The following is a 20,974-nucleotide window of genomic DNA, read 5'->3' as shown; positions in this document are numbered from 1 at the left end:
TAAGCTTTCGTGGGTGAATACTCACTTAGTCAGACGCATGTAGTTAAAATGTTACTTTTATAACAAAGGGCGCTGGAAACAGAGACAAGAAGCAAACCCCCACTGAGTTATTGTACTTGATAACTAAAGGGATAGAGCATTTTGAAATAGTCCTGTTTAAAGAGCAACTTAATGTCCTGATTGTTTAATACAGGTATATTTCTACTCTCCTAAAAGGGGCCTCTAAATTCTACATCACTTATCTCCCACTTGACTGTTTTTTCTGAGACTTGTAGAAACGTGTAAAATGTGCTAGTTTACTAAGATTAATATCACATAAATGAATTGGTCAGCACTTTGAGCAGGGTACAATGCTGGTTTCACACCTTGGTTGGTACTGTTTTGTTGACAGCTGTTTCCTACAAGGTTTGATGCAGCAAGATAACTTTTATTTTGGGTCTTATAGCACAGTAGGGCGAAAAACTTAATTCTCATACAAGTCAAGCTTTTTGAAAACTTGAGAGAGACTTTTTCGGGAAGACTAAAATCAAAATAGCCACATAAAAGGCCATTTTGATTTTTGCTTGTACCATAACTTCCGAGCCTCTGACAGTCTGCTGTGGACCGTTCTCGTGGTGGGGGTAGGGGGTCATAACTTCCACAATTGTGGTCCCGTCACACCTTTGACGTTGAAGGCCCATCATCATTGTGAACTCCTGTACCATTCCTTTCACCTGGCCAGCTTGTACTTTCATCTGCGAGCTGGAAATAGAAGTTACTTGTGAGGTTATTTTATTGTGCAGATTTGTAGTACAAATAGTTACCTGGAGACACTAAAAGGCTACATAAGCTCCCATTGTCTTTGCTCTTTTATTGAAAGGAAAGTGTTCTCTCCTTTAGTTTGCAGGAGCAGAGGGGGAAGCAAAGCAGAGGCAGGCCTTTGCTTTCATTCTTGCAATGAGCTCAGCATGGCTTGCTCAATCACATTTGACCACAGTGCCTCAAACTGAGGAATAGCCTGGTGGTGTGACCTTACTGCAGTGCTATAACTAGACTACCTTCCCAACCTGCGTTCTAGGGTTTGACAACTGCTCGTGCTGCTGAGATTTTGGCTCGGGATGGCCCAAACGCCCTCACACCTCCCCCTACCACTCCTGAATGGGTAAAGTTCTGCCGGCAGCTGTTTGGAGGATTCTCCCTTCTATTGTGGATTGGAGCTGTTCTTTGTTTTCTGGCTTATGGCATCCAGGCTGCAATGGAGGAGGAGCCAAATAATGATAATGTGAGTACTTATGTACTAGGCTCATTTGCATTGAGCTAGACATGTTGTTTGTCTTGCATCTAAAACTTCAGTCCAGGAACTCTTCCTAAGGTTTTTAGTGAATGGTAGTATTTTCATAACTATGGTCTCACTCTAGTTTAATTTCTGTGCTTCTACATATATGGTCTTCAATTCATGCCTTCAGCAGCTGAATTCCAGCTTACATCCGATCTCATTAACGGAAGTTTCAGCTGTTTCCTGGAACATAAAATTGACTGTAGCTCTTGATTAACTTGTGCACAGACATTATGCAAAGACTGCAAGTAGCTGTCCAATTTAGTGTAAGCATTAGAAATTGATAACTAAACCCTTCAGTCAGAATCTGCTCTCAGTTGACTTTTTGTTCATTGCAGTTGTATCTGGGTGTTGTGTTGGCTGCTGTTGTTATCATAACTGGCTGCTTCTCGTACTACCAAGAAGCAAAGAGTTCTAAGATCATGGAATCCTTCAAGAACATGGTGCCTCAGGTATGTAATGTCTAATCACCCCGCGGTCGATCAGGCTTTAGCTAGCTCAGGATTGTTAACCAGATTAGAATGTTGCTGTCACTGCAAAAGATGTGACTGGATTTAGGGAGTATTTTACTAGTTTTTAGCAGATTTGACTTCTTTCATGCCAACCTGTCAGTATGGGTCTCCATCTGTTAAAAGTGGAAGTTTCATATTTCTCTTGGTATTAGCAAAGTTATTTAGTGCACAATAACAAACGCTAGCTATACTCCTCGCTGGATGAGTATCACCAGTTATTGGTGTCCAGTAAAGCACTTGACTGCAGCTTCTTACTATATTGGACTTCTGTTGGCCTGATTATAAAGCACGTAAAGAAATTTAGCTCTGATTTGGATTAAATAGCCCATGTCGCACATAACTGCCATAGGCCCTCTTCACCATGGCAAGAAGGAGCTTTTAATGACAGGAAAACTAAACCCATCCATTTTCTTCAACCACATTCCCATATGAGGTAAATAAGTTGACTTACCACCATGAGAGGAAAGACCCCTGGCCCCTTGAAGCCTTTTCTGAATTATATTTAAAGTAGTGTATTCCTTGACTCTTATAGCAAGCCCTTGTGATCAGAAATGGTGAGAAGCTGAGCATAAATGCTGAAGGTGTTGTAGTTGGAGATCTAGTGGAGGTGAAAGGAGGAGACAGAATTCCAGCTGATCTTCGTATCATAAGTGCTCATGGCTGTAAGGTGGGTACATTTTCAAATGTCTCTGAAAACCCTATTCCATACTAAGGGAGTCACTTTTCTAACTAGCTAAATTCAATGCTGAATTTATGGGATGTTAGTTTTTTTGATGATAATATAGAAGTGCCCTAGAATTCCAGTGTGTTCCCCTTAAATTTCTTTTCCTGCCTGTGTATTTGTCCGCTTGTGCAAGAAACAGTGTGATCTATCTTCCATGCAGGTGGATAACTCCTCACTCACTGGTGAGTCAGAGCCTCAGACCAGGTCTCCAGATTTCACGAACGAGAACCCACTGGAGACCAGGAACATTGCTTTCTTTTCCACCAACTGTGTAGAAGGTAAGTGGCTTTAATACTCCATAAAATGTGCACTAATGTAACACGGGGGGTTAAAACATTAAATCAAGAAACTGCTATGGCAGTATAAATGTTTAATGTGTAACTTTAAGTAGTTGGAAGCACATGGACTCCACTTCCAACTCCCATGCAAACAACCAGGGTATAGCCCCTGAGAGAGGCTGTTTCTGATAGGAAATTGACAGTGTGTAGTTAGACAGTAAGCTTCTGCAGCAATGTTAGCTTTGAGTTTCTGGTTTCCTCCAAGATGTTGCTTTACTCGACTTCTATTAATTAAACTATTTCAAATCTTTAAAAAGGAAAAGGAACATGGGTTTGTACAGCTCCCCTGGCATTGTTCTCACCCAAAGGCCAAATTGAGGTCTGGGGCACTGTAATATAATATTCAGACACCGGTGTTGTGTTTGAAAATAACGCAGCTGCTTTAGAGAATTTAGAATTCCAGTGCCCCTCAAACAGAACTAGTATTCCTCCTGCAGAATTCTTCAGCAGACTCCGTGGCTATTGTATAAATTAGCCCCTCCCTTTGTCATTTGAGTGACAGACATGTCCCGATGTAACCAGATAAAGTGCAATGAGGATTTACAAATAAAAAGTAGTGTCGTTTTTGGTAAACATGTGGGGCTCAGTTCTGCCCTCAGATATGCATGTATATACCTTTATGGCAACATGCATAATATGCCTAGATCACTCTGTCAGTACAGTGTTGGAGCAGAAATGTTGTACTTCGTAGCTGGTTGACACTTGTTATGTTGTACCAGAGGGACAGGCCCCAAAATAGGGACTGGCATTTGGAAGAGATTCCCTTCTTCTGCCGTAATAAGCAAGCAAGTCTGTGCCTGCTTATGTCATCTTGTGCCTGGCTTTCGTCATCCCTTTGTCGGAAAGCTATCTGCCCTCTTAAAAACCCTGTGGGTGCACTGCCATGCAGCGGGTCCTTGTTCCCTAATTGGAATCCAAGGGAGGAGGTGTGCAGGAAGGCTGCATGGCAGTGGTGGTTTTATTTACACAAGAATTCCTGCTCTGGGGCTGGGTTAGAGATTCCTCCTCAAGTGGGCTTGATGTGGATGAGGGCGTAAAGGCTATTGTGGTGTGAACAAACACGGTTGTTTTAAATAAATGTATGGAGATCTGATTAAGCACCTCCAAACTCAAACCAGAGCGAAGTAGCTTTCTGTGTTTGGCATCAGTGAGTACTCTGTTAAAGCCTGTTATCTCTCACTTCCAGGCACTGCCCGTGGTGTTGTCGTTAACATTGGCGATAATACTGTGATGGGCCGTATTGCCACTCTCGCATCTGGACTGGAAGGGGGGAAAACTCCCATTGCAACTGAGATCGAGCACTTTATCCACATCATCACTGGAGTGGCTGTGTTCCTGGGAGTCAGTTTCTTCATCCTCTCATTGATCCTTGAGTACACCTGGCTGGAGGCAGTCATCTTCCTCATTGGAATCATTGTTGCCAACGTTCCTGAGGGTCTGCTTGCTACTGTCACGGTGAGCTGGTGGGGAATATCAAGATGGTTTGAAATCAGTTGCGCTTAATCTTTCTCAGATTGTACTTGAAGGCAAACCGTAGCATAGCAAAGGGTATTCTCATTGCTGAACAGTCTTCTTGGTCTGTGTGGGTGGGGCCAACCTGTGATAGTGATTAATTTAGTCTGAGAAACAATCCCATGTTTCTGCCTAGTACCAACTCATCCAAACTACATTTGAACCCTTTGCAAAATTAACCACATTTTTGAAACTCTTCAGCTAGTGTAGATGGGGCCCCAAATTACTAAATCATAAAATAAGTTTCATATTGCAAGACTATTAACAACTCTCTTTAGTCAAAAGGTCAGGACTGTAAATGCAGTTCCCTTTCTGATACAGTGATAAGCAGGAGACTATCCAATGTGGTGACATTTAACCTCTTTACTTCAAAATAGTGTGTGTGGTGCGGGGGGTTGTGTTTAAGTAAAACTCTTGTGAGGGAGTGGTAACTGCAGCTTCTAAACGCAAAATTACTGCACTCTAGTGCCAGTTATGGGCTATGTAGAACTAAATTAGTGTACAAGCACCTGTCTGATTCTTCCATCTTTCTCACTTCCTCTCCCAGGTGTGTTTGACACTAACGGCCAAGCGTATGGCTCGTAAGAATTGTCTGGTGAAGAACTTGGAAGCCGTGGAAACCCTGGGCTCCACATCCACCATCTGCTCCGACAAAACTGGCACCCTGACTCAGAACCGCATGACAGTTGCCCACATGTGGTTTGACAATCAGATTCATGAGGCTGACACCACAGAGAACCAGAGCGGTAAGAAAAGTTCTCTCAATTGAAGTTTCTAATTAGCATGTTGTGCTAGAGGTGTCTTAGTTTACAGATAGTGTAAAAAGACTTCGGTGTCTGGAGTGCAGAGTTGGAAGGATTTAGAACTTGTCTGCTACAGTTCCTGGTTAGTCAATATAAATTATTGATATATGGCCCCATGCTAACTTCCGCTTTTATCCTGAATGTATATCTCATTGAACCGATAACTCCTAGACAGTGAGCATTGGAAAGATCACTTCCCCTAGTTCCAAATCAGGTTTTGGATTTGATCTAGGATCTTGATGTTATCGTTTGGCAAGATATCAAAGTCTTATCACCACTCAAAGTAGAATCTTACAAGCCTATTATGTAAAGTGCCTGTAAATCATGAGTTTCAGTCCTAGCTCTGCCACTGTCTAATTTTTTCTAAACTAGAAAATGTTGTTTTAGTTATCAGGTGCACTTGCACTGGTGAGGAAGACTTGATTTTTCCCTAGGTCTGATCGTGCTGGTCTGATCCAGTTTTGAAAGTGGCTGTGTCTAGTCTACACTAGTACTTCAACCATCTTTAATACAGTGCAAAGTATCAAGCTATATAAATACAAAGCATTATTGGAAGCACACAAAGTGCAGTATAAACATTTGGGCTGACGATAGTAGGAATAAACCAGTGTTTATTCAATGAAGAAAAATCTTTGAGGCTTAATAGTCGTGTCCCTCCCAACTAGCAAATGACTTTTTAAAAGGCTTTTGCCTGGTTTACTCTTTCCAGGGAAACCATGTTCAATTCTTGTCATTTGAAGCTCCTCAACAATAAACATGGGGTAAATGGAGTGGATGAGGCCTTTAAGTTCTATCACAGGGTTGACCATTAAATTAATTTTGCAGACTGGGCACAGTGAGGCCAGGACTTCCCTAACAATGAGTGGGAGAGCGGGAGTGGAACCCAGGAATTCTGATTCCTAGGGTCCCGATCTATGAAAGGAAGTCAGTCTGACCCTTGCTACTACTGAAAACTTAACTTAGTAGTCTATAGAATCTAGACTACAGAAGCCTATTCTTAAAATATTTAGCTACTCTGTTAATCCCCAGGCCTTTCCCTACTCACCACCTGCTCCCCAGAGTAACGAGTGACTAAAATTTAGGGGAAAAGAAGCAGATGCAAAACACCCAGTAGGACAAATATGAGCTTTCTTATAGTCTGAGGTAGAAAAGACTGAGACTTTACACCAGGCCTGCACAACTCGTAAAGCAGCAAGGGCCATATTACTACAAAGAAAACAGCTGAGGGCCGAAACCTCCCGGCCCTGCTGGAAACCCCTCCCTCCCCCACCCCCCCAGCACCGCGCAGCCCCCCAAAACACAACACCCCCTGCCCCACAGAAACAACCCCCCAGCGCCGCTGAAACACTCCCCCAAATGCCACCAAGCCCCCCTGAAACAACCCCTCCCCCCAGCGCCGCCTGCCCTACAGAAACAAACCCTCCTTCTGCTGCGGGCCACACAGTGAGCCCACCTACTCACCCCCCGCGGGCTGCACAATGAGCCCACGCGGGCCGCATGCGGCCCCCAGGCCTCATGTTGTGCAGGCCTGCTTTACGCTGAGCTGAATGAAGCCTTTTCCCATATCTATTTGGCACCATAACATTTCCCTTCTTCCCCTGCTTCCAGGTGCCTCCTTTGACAAGAGTTCTCTTACCTGGGTTGCTCTGTCCAGAGTTGCAGGTCTCTGCAATCGTGCTGTGTTCCAGGCTAATCAAGAAAATGTACCTATTCTCAAGGTGAGTTCAGTTAAAGGCATTCTAAACTATCCTGACAACCGTTTTTGCTCTGATTTGTCTAGACTGGTGAAGGCAGTGCAGTAACATATGCCCTGTCTGTCACATGCCTGCCAGTCCCGGGATTGCAGTGGACATGTAGGGAGGGAAGGCCAGCTGGCATTCCTGGCTTTTCCTGTGAACAGACCCATAGAGGAAAGCTGGAGAAACAATTTCCCTTTCTGTGCTTCTGGCAGGAGTGGGAGGTGGTTCTGAGATGTATGGCTCCTGCAGCATGATCTTTGCCTTCGGCTGACCCCTCACGTCTGCAGGTTAAGGGAGTAGAACACGTCGGGCTGGGAATGTGCCAGAGCAAGGTTTCCTACACAGCTTGGTGCATTTTTTTTCTCTCCTCTTTTGGTTATTCCCGCATAGTACGTGGGGAGTGGGTTCCATAAAAGTATACTTCGCTTTAAAGAAACTGGCAGTGGTGGGCATAGGAGCAGAATGAGCAGGTGTCATAGGATCTTTCATTAACTTCACAGTACACTTGTGCCTAATCTTATCTGACCTTCTGACATAACTGTAGGTAACTAAAGCAAATGCCACATGGCGATAATTGTGGAGGAGAAATGCTAAGATCCAGCCTAGTCTAATGTCTGCACAAGTAAACGCTGGATACAAAAGCAGTGCTTCGACATGTTAATTATGTCACTTAATGCATTACTGGAAGGTGCTTAGATACTATGCTTGATAACAGTGTAGAAGAAGCCATGTAGGACAGAATAACTGTCTTGACTATTCAGCAATACTGGTTCTGTGACTATAAATCCTCTATCTGTTTTTAATATCAATCAGCTACCATGCAATCTTATACCTATTGTAATCCTGATTCTTGCATCTCTTCGTTCATGACTTGAAGCCGTTAAAAAGTAATTTCTTATTACTGTAATACCTGCCTGCCACAACTCTTCTTAGATTGTCCTGTTGGTTACATAACTTTCTCCACACTCTAGAGGTCTGCTTGACTTTGGCTTCAGCCTTGTTTGAGATGCTTTGTCTCTTCACTGAAAGAGTGAACGCATGCAAGTTTACAATGTGTGAAACTTTTTTTTATTTTAACAGAGGGCAGTTGCAGGTGATGCGTCTGAATCTGCACTTCTAAAATGTATTGAAGTGTGCTGTGGTTCTGTCAAAGAGATGAGAGAAAGGAATGCCAAAGTAGTGGAAATACCATTCAACTCTACCAACAAATACCAGGTAAAAGGGAGCAAGACCCTCCTGAGGAAGAAGGGTTCCCAGCCCCTATATGTTAGTTTATACAAAGTGCCTCAGGGGCTAGATCATCCCTGTATAACATGCAGCACTGTCTGCAATGGGATTGCATTGGCTGCAAATAGGGTTTTATTTTTTTGTTTTGTTATGTATCTCAGTGTTGTGATGGGAGACTAGGAGAGGTTCAGTCTGGGGAACTAACCAAATTGCAAATGTGATCTTTTAAAATAAATGAAACACACTAGAGAGTTCTCGACACCCACATATAACCAAGGTTGTGGGAGAGGACTTGCCAGAATTCCTGTGTTTCCAGAGTACTTTAAAGGGATCTTCCTTAATTCTCCAATTCACTATTGAATACTTGGAATGAGTGTTAAGCACTTTCTGCCTATGCAACTCTTCCAAATCACTGTAGAAACTAACCATTCTGTGTGGCATTTTTAATGGGAGCAATCCCATTAATCTCATGCTGTACATATATAAAGCTGTAAAAGCTCTTCTCTTACAACCTAGCTGTCTATCCATATGAATGCCAATCCATCAGAGTCTCGCTACCTGCTGGTGATGAAGGGAGCCCCGGAGAGAATCCTGGACCGCTGCAGCTCCATTTTGATCCATGGAAAAGAACAGCCGCTGGATGAGGAGGCAAAAGATGCTTTTCAAAATGCCTACCTTGAATTGGGCGGCCTTGGGGAGAGAGTACTAGGTAAGGAAATGCAGTCATAGTGCACTACCAGTGGCTTGGGCTCCACACATAATGCCACAGAAGCATGGATTAAGTACAGGGCGTTGTGTTCTGTTCTGGCAGTGCAACGGTCTCTAACTTACAGGGCACTTCAGCATTTATCTGAAAAGAATCTCTCCCTTGGGAGGGTTATGCACTTGTTCTAATATTGGGTGCAGCCTACATGGACGTTTTGGGGTCCCATCATACTGGGTATCTGGACTGCTTGGATCAAAATGAATCAATGCATGCCGGAACCTATCATTTCCATGGGCTGCATTATATTAAAAATTGCTCCATTTCATGTAAACTAAGTAGTGCTTGGTCACCTGGCATTGGCAACTAGCCACTAGTCTAGGAAAACTTTTAAGCCAGCAGGAGTGATGCTTACTTTGAATAACATTGACTGGGCTCCTGAGCAGAAGACCTGGCACTAACTTAGAGCTCCTCACCACTGTTATTCACAATAAGTGAATTCACCACTAAACTTGCCTGCTTAGGGGCACAAACTAATCATCGTTATTGACTTGCTGCAGGCTTTTGCCACTTGGCTCTGCCAGATGATAAGTTCCCAGAAGGCTTCCAGTTTGACACAGATGACATCAACTTTCCTGTAGAAAACCTCTGCTTTGTTGGGTTGATTTCTATGATTGACCCTCCTCGTGCTGCTGTGCCAGATGCTGTTGGGAAATGCAGAAGTGCTGGAATCAAGGTATCTCTCTTTTTAAGTGTGTGTGATGGCATAAGCTAAAATACAAATGAAATGAGTGAGCCCAGTATTCAGCCCTGGAAGAAACTAGGTTCTCCTTCGAGTGCTGATCCTTGTGTGTTCCAAATGTGGGTACACGTGTACTGCATGTGCCTGAGACTGGAGATTTGTAGCTAGTAGTGAATACTTCCCTGGGCCCAGTTCGCTCTGATGCCATTCTTAAAGGCTAAGACACTTAATGCTTTGGAAGTTTGCCATTTAACCTAACGGAGTAATGCAGGGTCCATGCTAATCAAATAGCGGACTGAAAAAAAATTTTTTGATGGAGAGTCCAAATTCCTCGTACCAATGGCTGAACTGGTCTGAGTCAGACAAAAGTGGGCCTAATATTCTGTTGGTTCTCTCCTGTCTCTTAACCCGAGCTGGTCTAAAAGTATTGCTGACAGCCCCATAGATGGAAGTCTTCTTCCTGACCAGGAATTGCAAGCTTCCCCACACTGGTCTCTCTTTCCTTCCTCGGGGGAACCACCTGGGGATGGGGAGCTCTATTTCTATGTCCTGTTCATATCTTGTTGGCCTCCTGAGATCCCCAGCAAATGGGCCAGTTGTAATGCAATGGCTATTAAATATCTGGCTGAGCTCACATTTGCTTCACGGACGTCACCTTGTTGACTCTCTCGCAGTCTGAATTGACATGGCGGGGTTCAACAAGAACAGAGCAACTCTGGAAATAAGACTTAATCTTTACCACAATTTAGTTGGGACAACAAAAGGAAATGTTAACACTCCTTCAGTACGCACTCTGTCTCTCTTTCACAGAGCGCTGCTTGACAGGATGGGTTAGGCTTTCACAATGTCTGATATTTGCATTGCAGGTTATCATGGTTACAGGAGACCATCCAATCACAGCCAAAGCTATTGCCAAGGGTGTCGGCATCATCTCTGAGGGCAATGAAACAGTAGAGGATATTGCTGCTCGTCTGAATATCCCAGTCAGCCAGGTCAACCCCAGGTACTGAACAGAAAAAACATTGTAGATAGAAAGAAAAAGGCTGTCTTAAAATAAAGACTGCCTCTCATGTCTCCCCTGCACAATCCCTTCTTCGCTTTATTTTATCTGAGACTAGAAGTTAACATGTCTAACGCTGCACATGGTGTTTCCTTGGCACTTGTCACATGCCCAGTGAAATGTTCACTTGACTCCAAAATGTTCTAGTAACTACTAGATTTTTACATAAGGGCAAATAGCTTTGACGCAAAACCTGAAAAGCTTGTTTGGATTACGTTAGTGAGCATAAACCAAAAGCAGGACACACCTTCCTGATTTCATAGCTGCCAGCACTGGTAACTGTGTCCTGAGTGGAGATTGTGGAATTATTAACTGGGAATTTAGCAGATGAACAACTGACCAAATCGCCATTGAAGATTGATTAATCTTAACATTAAATACATGTTTCAGTGGCTTGAGTACTTAAAGGTGTGCTTTAAATAAGTTTTGGGTGAAAACTGGACTAAACTTCTTTATAATATAACAATATTGTTAGGCTTGGAAGGATTAGATTGTTTTATTGGTAAATACCAGAAAACGTTATCACTGTACATGCACAAACTGATGAAAAAAAATCCATCAGTAATTGAAATTTTGAGATAAGCAAAGTAAGAAAAGCACTGCTTGAGAACTAAGTTTGTTTTAACAGTATTTTGTAAATTTTTATATCTGATGTTTGTGTCTTACTGATTATAGTTTTAACTTTTTGAATGTCAACGCCTACTGTCATTAAATTGTCGGATCCTTCCCCATAATTTCCCATAACTGTGAAAATTTAAGTAGATATAAAGATTTTTTTATGTATAAAAAAAATCAGTCACCAGTTGAAATTATAAAAATAATTGAATCCTGCCAAGCGTCATTAAAGAAAAGCTTAATTATAAATAAGTTACATGTCAAAACTGGACTAAAAGCCCCCTTTGAGGCCCAAGACACTGAAACATTGATTAAAGGTTCATGGAAGAACTCAAATGAAAAGTGAAAATGACTAGGCTGTTTTAACTATCTAAGCTGAGTGGCCTGCAAAAATTCAAACAGGATAAATAGTTATTCTGAGTGTAAGGTTCCTTACTTGTAATGTAAGGAAACGTAACTGGAACTCTCTCTTAAAATTTGACCTCTCGTTCAACTCCAAAGATAAATATTTTAAATTTAAAATCAAACCAGGTGGTTAAGATTCTCAGAAGGCAAAACAATACCCTGTTCCCTCAAGAGTTCCAAATCTGAATTTTTTGGGTGGGCAGAGGAACTGAGGAGCTCTGGGGATAGCATTCAAAACTGATCTTAAGGTCCATAGCACCAAAGTAGGGTAGATAGATTTCCAAAATGAGAACAGTCCTATGGACAGATTACTTAGGTTCTCTTCAGGACTTCACTTCCCCTCACTGGTTAATACATGGCGCCCTCACTACCTGAGAGCCCAACATTTGAAATATTTATCAGGCAAATTCACCTATTCATTAGCTGGCTGCTTATAGGGTTACTGGGCTGCCTGCATTGTTTAGCCTGACCAAGCCTTTGTTTTGCTTGGAGAATCTCCACAGAGCACTTGTGAACTGTGAATAGATGGCCCGTGGAATGAATTGCTGAGGAAGATGAAATATTGTGGTTAGATTTTTGAGAGGGTAACTTCATAACACTCGTTATGTGCTCATACAGGCTAAGTAGAATAACTGGACCACATGTTTGGGGGTCTTTGTGGCTGGCAGTGAGGTCAGAAAGTAATTTCCCCTTATGTACAATGTAGCATCATTAGCTACTTGTATTATCCATTTGGCTGGTAATGGGTGGGATGCTGGACTACATAAGAGCTGGTGGTCTAATGTAGTCTGGCATGAATATACACCTTACGTGGGTAAGAAAATCTAAAATATTAGAACATAACATGAGCTGTGTTTGTTAGACTATTTTGTAATGGTAGGCTAGGTTTCCTGTAAGCTGTGCAGCTGCCTTCTTAGTGCCACACAGGTGCTCAGGGAACCCACCCAGGGACCTGCTGGGGTAGGGGTGCCCCTCCCCCAGCATCAACCTAGCCCAGCTCTGTCATGGTCGGAGTGCCCCTACCCCGCGGGGCCTGGACCTGCCGGGAGAGGGGTGCCTTTCCTGCAGCCCCAGCCCCAGAGCTGCCGTAGCAGGGAGAGGCGCCGCTTCCTCCCCCCCCCCCCCCCCCCCCCAGCCAGGTGCTGCTGTGGGGGGAGAGTCCTCTCTCTCCCTCTCCCTGCCGTAGCCCTGGAGCACCCTCCTGCACCCCAAACTCCTCATCCCCGGCCCCACCCCAGAGCCCGCACCCCCAGTTGGCGCCCTCACACCCCTGCACCCCAACTCTCTGTCCCAGCCCACACTCCAAACCCCTCGGCCCCACCCCCACCACATTAATTTTATGTGCACCAATATGAAAATGATGTGTCACCTCCATATTGGTGCACATAACAAAATACATTCTGCACATGGGTGGGAAAAATTAGAGGGAACGCTGACCGTAGAAGAACACAGGAACAGTCTTTCTTCCCTCTCCTACGGTAAGAGTTGGTCAGACAAGATAGGACGCCCCAAACATTATAAAATTTGGAATCTCCTCCTTGAAGGCAGTACTTTTAAGTATATTAAAAGCTGCAACTTCCCTTTTGTAGTGTGTATAAGAGTTGTGGGTTAATGGAAGGTGTGTGAGTGTTTTTGTTAAATCCTAGGGATGCCAAGGCCTGTGTTGTCCATGGCACAGATCTGAAGGACATGACCAGTGAACAGCTAGATGACATTCTGACTCATCATACGGAAATTGTGTTTGCCAGGACATCTCCTCAGCAGAAGCTTATAATTGTGGAAGGTTGCCAGCGACAGGTAATGAGAGAGTGCTAAGCTATTTGATCATCCATAAAAGTATTCGCTTTAAGCTACCAGCTCAAGTATGCAGCATGTTCAAGAGCAACAGCATGGCCTAGACATCTCTCACCACTCTGGGGTATGTCTGCCCAGTTGTTCAAGGTTTTCTTTATAGTAACGGCAATGGCTGCAAAAGCATCTTGTGATGCTGGTCTGAGCCACAGCTAGGTAGTCAGTATAGACTTTATATGTGAATATGGACACTATGAGGAAAGGTGTACGATATATATTTTCAAATATGAGGCCTGCAGTGATGCATGGCCCTGAAGATCTGCAAGGGGAAAAGTAGTTGCTGAAGTTAGGTTTAAGGTCTAAACACTTTGGAGGGGGGAGACTTTACAACCACACCACCCTAAGACCAAATGTGTTCTCCAGAGAAAGCAGCAAGTCCAGATATGAAATTCCTGACTGACTGCAGAGAGGCATACCAGCTTTCTGTACTTCAAAGAAGACACAGGCTGTCTTTTCAAAGATCCTTCACTGGTCACCTACAACCTTGATCGGGTCCCAAACATAGCACTAAAAGAGCTGTTTCCAGCTACGTCGTCCCGTTCAGAAAAATAGCTGATCAGGGTTGGGGAAGGGTTAACGGTAATACCTGTGGAAGATTGGGACACTCTCAAGGGAATGTTACAAGTTTGAACGTTCCTATTGTAGGAACCGAAATCTTCCCTTTCTCTTTCTCTGTGCATAGGGAGCCATTGTAGCTGTTACTGGTGATGGTGTGAATGACTCCCCAGCTCTGAAGAAAGCAGACATTGGTGTTGCCATGGGTATTGCTGGCTCTGACGTCTCTAAACAGGCAGCTGACATGATTCTCCTGGATGACAACTTTGCCTCCATTGTAACTGGTGTAGAGGAAGGTGAGTTTCCAAGCCCCTGTTGAACTTCAATTAGCACACTAAGTGTAGCCACTTACTTGGCGATACCCTGTGGGATAAACTAGATCTCTGAAAGACTTCCCTTTACTGTGAAAGTGAATTCTAAACCCAAGTTAAGTCTTACAAAACCTACCCAAGCAGGAAATTCTACCCCCGCAAAAAGTCATTAGGATCTGTACTTAATCTGGGTTAAGGGCTCCCTTGGCTACTAAGTGAAGGGATTCCAAGGCTAGGGTTAGGCCTGAAGCCTGTTGTAAGGTAGGGCTTTCTGAGCTACAGTTAGGGTTACTAAGGGTATGGCCTACGCAGCAAAGAAAAAACTGTGGCTTGCTTGTGCCAGCTAGCTCGGGCTTGCGGGACTCAGGACCTCTTTATTGCAGTGTAGACTTCCGGGCCTTGTCTGAAGTTAGTTAACTTATTATCCCACTTTTGTTCTCTAATATGTGTTGGTAGCTGTGGAAGTAAGGATCCTAATTTTGATCTGGCTGTTCACCTCCAGCAGAAGTGAAATGGAAGGTAGCCCAACCATAGAGCTTCCCTCTCCCCATGCCTGCTGTTGAATCCCCAGCCACAGCTGCTTGCGATGACTGAAAGGTGTTGGGTTTTGAGAGGGCATTGGCAGTTGGAAGTGGGAACTCACAGGAACAGTTATGTCTGAACTCCCCCAGTGAACTTGAAAATAAGATGGTTCCACTGAATATGGAGAAAGGAAACCTGCTGGTGGTGAGCTGAGATAGTGATACTGCCTTCGTGATGACTTGAATAGAATACCCGAACTTCCACTGCACTGCAGTTCTGCTTGTGATAGAAGCTCTGCATAGAAGGAAAACTAGTGTGTTTAGGCTTTCAAGCACCAGTGTGTTAGCTTTAGGAATAAAGCTTTCTGTAAGCCGCCTGGCTGCCATGTGGTAGTAAAGAATCTGTATTTGTTCCTTCCTAGGTCGTCTGATCTTTGATAATCTGAAGAAGTCCATTGCTTACACCTTGACCAGTAACATCCCCGAGATCACACCTTTCCTAATCTTCATCATCGCTAACATCCCCCTGCCCCTGGGAACAGTCACTATTCTCTGCATTGACTTGGGCACTGACATGGTAAGTACCTTAGAATACCAGGGGCACATATGGGTTCGACATAGCCCTAAAGAACTTCAGATTCAAGAGAATATGGAACCAGCTTGTTTCTTAGCCCTGTAACAAAGCTGGTCAGTAGATACTCTTTCCATAGCCCAGTTTACCTGTCTCCTGAGAATCAAAGCTTGATGGCTTAGAGTGTTTTGCTCCTCTCTCAGGGCCAATATAAGGGCAAGGTACTACATATAGGCCCTCAGTCTAACTTCATTATTTGGCAACAGGCCTGTACGTTTCTTAGTCACTATAATGGGACAGAGGGGAAGCCGCCCACTCCTTTTTGAAAATAGAAAAGCATGTTGTTTTCAAAGCTCCCAAGTATGCCAACTCTTGTCCTCCACCCCAAAGGTTCCTGCTATCTCCTTGGCATATGAGCAAGCTGAGAGCGATATCATGAAGAGACAGCCCAGAAACCCCAAAACGGACAAGCTAGTGAACGAGAGACTGATCAGTATGGCCTACGGGCAGATTGGTAAGCTGCTGCTTCGCTTCATCCTTTGGGACTGTGCTTGGCACTGATGGGGGGGCTGGCTTGGCCTCAAGGGGGATTGTGCAATCAGTCTAGGGCAGTAGCTGCTATCAGGTTTCTGTAGGGTACAGGCTTTTGGCCCCATAGGCCATATTGTATTTGGGAAGCCAGAAATTCAGGCTTTTAAGAGAACTTCAGGCAACTGCACATAGTGGTGGCTTGGGCAGCTTACTTCATCCACTGAATCACTTTCACAGTAATTTTATTTAATTACACAGCACTGCAAAGTAGCTGGCGGCCAACTAGTTCTCCTTGGGTTCAGACTTGTTTGGAGGAACATAGATCCCATTGTTAGTTTAATTAGAAGTAAAAGATTCTCTCCAGTATAGCCCTGTACACACATCATCATTAGAGGCTTGATGAAAGGAAGTACAAAAATATGCCACAGTTCACAGGGTGGTTAATTGCAGCAGACCTTGAAGCTTCATTAATGTAGCTGTTTGTGGGGAACATGGAATGAAGCTTAAAATGAGTGTTTTCATCCTGTGTCCCTGATCCAGAGTTTCAGGCCTTTACAGTAAAGTATGGAACATGGGTAACTGTACAAAATTGGGGAAATTTTCCTTTGGGAGGGGGAAAGAACAGATGTTGGATGGTGGTCAAAGGAACAGAATGTTATAGCTGCAGAAATGCAAATTTCCTGTAGTTAGGGGTCCAGTAAATGAGAAAAGAGGGACTTAATGTGCCTGGAGCTTCCGTGTAAGAAACAACTCCTGTCTAGCAAATCACTTGTCTGTGATGACCATGTTTCACAGATTGCATAGCTTTATCTGTCACTTTCTAATCCAATCAGGTATGATCCAGGCCCTCGGAGGCTTCTTCACGTACTTTGTAATCCTAGCAGAGAATGGGTTCTTGCCCTCCTCCTTGATAGGGATCAGAGTGAAATGGGATGACCGGTGGGTGAATGATGTGGAGGACAGCTATGGGCAGCAGTGGGTAAGTTTGAGCACAGCGTGAGGGCTACAAGCCAGATTACTAATGTGCATATCCTGCATTGGGATACAAGTAGATCTGCACTTGGAATGGAGAAGGTGAATGTATGAGAACTAACACTCTTCCTCCTCATTTCCAGACCTACGAACAGAGGAAAATTGTGGAGTTCACTTGCCACACAGCCTTCTTTGTCAGCATTGTGGTGGTGCAGTGGGCAGACTTGGTCATCTGTAAGACCAGAAGGAATTCAGTCTTCCAGCAAGGGATGAAGTAAGTGGTGTGGGATGGAAAGGTTTTAAGGAGGAGTCCATATGCTGCTGCAGCTGGCAGGCAGTGGCAATAGTCTTCACTGTCTCTTCAGTATAATGTTGGGCCTATCTCAGCAAGCGCAAAACAATTAAATAAGGTGCATTAATAGTGGCATAGTGCTGATTAGGTGCATTAATGGGTCAAGTAGAGAGGCTTATGGCTTCTGAGCAATCCACTGTTCTCTGTGATCAGACAGAATATGACTAGGTGGACAACTGACTGTCTCTGATCCTTGGCTGTAAGAACATCTGAAGATAACTCATTCTCAAATATTGACTGCGTTGTGAAGGCCATGCGAAGATAAGGGTGAAATAAAGAGGGTTTAATTCCATAACTGTTTTGTACAAAGAATATCCTAGCGAATCAGATTCCCCAGTGAAAATCTGCGTGTTTGATGAGGAAGATGCCTTGGCACTAATTTTTCTGTCTTTCCTAGGAACAAGATCTTAATATTTGGTCTCTTTGAGGAGACTGCCCTGGCTGCCTTCCTCTCTTATTGTCCTGGCATGGATGTTGCCTTAAGGATGTATCCACTGAAGTAAGTCATGTCTTGATATTTCAGCTCAGTTACTCCCCAACAGTTGCAACAGAACAAACATTGCTAAGATGTGATTGCATAAATTGACTCTCCAAGAGTTTGAGTAGCTTATAAAATGTAGCTTTGGAACTCTTCACTGAATCGAGCCTGGAGAATGACCTCTTAAGTCACCCACTGGTAGTCTCTGCTTAGCTTACATTGCCCACCAGAAATCCATCCATCTCTCTCTCTCTCTCTCTCTCTCCTCTCCCCCACCCCCCTCACCTTGGCAGGTGACTATGATGATGAAATCTCTTCAAAGCACAGGGCTTGTCTAAACATAAGTTGTACCACTTCACCTATGCCAGTGTAGTTAAGCAGCACAACTCCCTAGGGTGCCTGCAGTTACACTAATAGAGCTTATTTATGTGCAGGAAGGGGAATAGTGCCTTGAGATCCTCAGATGAAAGATACTATAGGTGACTTGTCAGTCTGTAGGCCTCCCTTCCCCAGTTGCTGAAGTGCAGTCCTCTGCTGCAGTGGGTTGTGGCATCTGTTTAATATTGCACAACAACTCTTCAAGGCAGGAAGTGGAAAATATCCTGATTGAAACCAGAATGGGGAATTTAGCAGCAGAATGAAGTTGAATTTATCCAAAACTAAACAACCACTTACAATTACCCCATGTAGTCTCAATGAGAAAATTACTGGGACTTTTAAATCTACAAAAGCTGGCATTCCCAGCTGTACAGTGTCACCCAGTGTGATGCTGAGGCACCAGTGCCACTTCTGCAGCTCCTAGATATGATAGTCTCCTGTGTGAGTGGCTTGTGCTGTGATAGTTTGGATTCAGAAGGTTCAAAGGTTACCTGTGCTTGGAAGGAAATCTTCCTAGATCAGAGTGCTGGGGGTGGGAGGAGCTAATACTAAACGGGACAAAGGTGCAGTGGCACGCCTTTGTTGGAATCTTTATCTGGAATCAGATTAGTTTCCTGTGGGAAAACTCAGTGGTGATTCTTGGCCCTGGTGATTCTTGGTTCAGCAGAGCCCCTTGCAGAAGTTACTGTATTGGCAGGTCTGGACTTGCCTCCATTCAGTGATCTACACAATTCGTAGCATAAATGCGAAGATCTGCTGCCAAATGCCAGTTAATGAATCTTTCTGCAATGTACTGTCTGTATTCTTACTCATGTCTGTTTCCCCGAAACAGACCAAGCTGGTGGTTCTGTGCCTTCCCATACTCTCTCCTTATCTTCGTGTATGATGAGGTCCGAAAACTAATCATCAGACGGAGCCCTGGAGGTAAGAATATATGGTTCCAGTGTACTGAGCACTGTTACATATGCAGTAAAAATCTCAGCCCTGTTGAGCAGTGTGTTCTTAGTCTCTGGGCATCAGGGCACAACATTGCAATGCTGGAGAGGAGGAGAGGGAATCCCCAGTTGCCATTTCACATATATCCCATTGCTTATAGGGGTTGACATTTTGGAGTTGCACTGTCACTTCATTTCTTTAAAATGAGATTGTAGTAATTATAAAATGTGATTTAAACTCAAATTAGGGACAATACCAATTGAATAGTGATACTTGGTCTTTAAGCCCAGTTCTTCCTGTGTGTGAACGTGCCATAGGAATGGGCAAAGTTAATCTAAATTTGCCCCTTATCACTGTTCTGGTGTCATCACTAACAAATAAGGTTCTGATTCGGTATTTTGTTCCCCCTCTTGCCACTGCCCCCCCCCCCCCAAATCCTGTTCTAGCTGAACAGCACGAAGGGCAGTAATCTGCAAGGCGGGGGAGGGAAGAACTACCCTGAAGATTTGCTACTGTGGCCTTAATCTCTCTAACATCTGAGTTCTTAATATGCTCAGATTACGAAATACTTCCTCCCCAATCTCTTTCCTTTCCCTGGAAGTATTTACACACTGTACTAGAAAATAATGGTTCATGTTTGTCTAGCTCAGGGAAGTCAGAGCAGTTTGAAAATTGCAAGTCATCAAGTATTTTGAAAGACTTTCCATTACAGCAAGGTCACTTAATCTTGCATTGACATTCATTTGTGCTACTCCACCTAAGAGTTCAGACGTTTAATGGACAAGCTAAGCTACGGCGACCAGACAGCAAATGTAAAAAATCGGGACAGGGGAGCGGGAGGGTGTAATAGGAGCCCATATAAGAAAAAGACCCAAAAATCGGGACTGTCCCTATAAAATCAGGACATCTGGTCACCCTATGTATAAACGGCTTCATGAGATTGACTTAGTTTGTTCTTTCTTTCTCTCTTTTTGTAGGTTGGGTGGAAAAGGAAACATACTACTAAAATTCAACTGCAAAACCACAGTCCGTGCACAGCACAGCCCTCCACCTCCCCTGTGTATGTGTACTTTCAGCATTTGAATGCAGAATTGTGCCCTGAAAAGAACGAAATGAAGAATGAAGTGAACCCGAAGAAACGTGGACTGGCGGAGAAAGGGGGAAGGGAGTTTCTTTGACATATCAGTCTACGGCGATGAAAGATGGGAGTAGTTTTTTATGTGCCTTTTTGTTTTTTAAAAGGAGAGAAATGTTAAGATTTTAATATTTGGATTTTTACAAATAAAGATGGATTATAACAGGATGCTTCTTGTGTGTATTGTACATATGCTGTATCAAATAGTGCTTGTATCAGAGCAATGTATGGATAAGAGTGTTCAAAACCCATGGAGGTGCAGACACTAGCTCCTGATACGTTGTGCTTCACGATGATCCAAGCAACTCAACTTCTCTACTGGATCAGTTCTATGCTGGCACCTGTTGCCACCACATTTTAAATTCTGCTCTATAAGTGTTAGGTTTGTTATGTGGTTCATGAAACTCTTTGGGGATCCCCTAGATCAAAAATGCACATTACATCTTCCTTCTTTCCCTCTCCCAATCTAATTGGAGCAGCTTTCATGGTTGCTTTTTCTCATTGAGACTATGAATGAAGCCTTTTGTCTCCTCCCTGTTCAAGCTTAGTGACAGCAGAGACATCACCCTGCCAAGCCACCACATCTTGTGGAAGGGACTGGGGAAGGACTGCAGAGATTTTCTGCATTTTTATACCATTCTAAACCCCTCTTTACTGCAGCCAGGAACATTGGCATCTTGTTTTGATT

The 20,974-nt window shown here is 43.8% G+C and overlaps 1 protein-coding gene across 4 annotated transcripts in view; it reads left to right on the top strand.

Annotated features, from left to right (window-relative positions):
• The window catches only part of ATP1A1 (ATPase Na+/K+ transporting subunit alpha 1), a 30,635-nt gene extending 10,181 nt beyond the window's left edge, over window positions 1-20,454 (top strand). For 3 of the 4 annotated variants that reach the window (XM_005292679.4, XM_065587032.1, XM_065587036.1), the window contains 20 exons: window positions 1,058-1,261; window positions 1,654-1,767; window positions 2,360-2,494; window positions 2,712-2,829; window positions 4,076-4,344; window positions 4,949-5,147; window positions 6,813-6,922; window positions 8,024-8,158; window positions 8,687-8,879; window positions 9,434-9,609; window positions 10,482-10,618; window positions 13,342-13,492; window positions 14,229-14,397; window positions 15,356-15,510; window positions 15,895-16,018; window positions 16,869-17,014; window positions 17,151-17,281; window positions 17,757-17,858; window positions 19,048-19,139; window positions 20,129-20,454. In XM_005292679.4, the coding sequence (XP_005292736.1) occupies window positions 1,058-1,261; window positions 1,654-1,767; window positions 2,360-2,494; window positions 2,712-2,829; window positions 4,076-4,344; window positions 4,949-5,147; window positions 6,813-6,922; window positions 8,024-8,158; window positions 8,687-8,879; window positions 9,434-9,609; window positions 10,482-10,618; window positions 13,342-13,492; window positions 14,229-14,397; window positions 15,356-15,510; window positions 15,895-16,018; window positions 16,869-17,014; window positions 17,151-17,281; window positions 17,757-17,858; window positions 19,048-19,139; window positions 20,129-20,157 (2,889 nt within the window). In that variant the 3' untranslated portion in view covers window positions 20,158-20,454. Of the gene's footprint in view, window positions 1-1,057; window positions 1,262-1,653; window positions 1,768-2,359; window positions 2,495-2,711; window positions 2,830-4,075; window positions 4,345-4,948; window positions 5,148-6,812; window positions 6,923-8,023; window positions 8,159-8,686; window positions 8,880-9,433; window positions 9,610-10,481; window positions 10,619-13,341; window positions 13,493-14,191; window positions 14,398-15,355; window positions 15,511-15,894; window positions 16,019-16,868; window positions 17,015-17,150; window positions 17,282-17,756; window positions 17,859-19,047; window positions 19,140-20,128 lie in introns of those variants that run through there. The other variant, XM_042852509.2, reaches the window with a different exon arrangement.
• Window positions 20,455-20,974: the final 520 nt, after the last annotated feature.

This window comes from Chrysemys picta, chromosome 1, assembly GCF_011386835.1.
Source record: "Chrysemys picta bellii isolate R12L10 chromosome 1, ASM1138683v2, whole genome shotgun sequence".
In the NCBI taxonomy this organism is placed as follows: Eukaryota; Metazoa; Chordata; order Testudines; family Emydidae; genus Chrysemys; species Chrysemys picta.
This window is presented reverse-complemented; position numbering and strand designations above follow the sequence as displayed.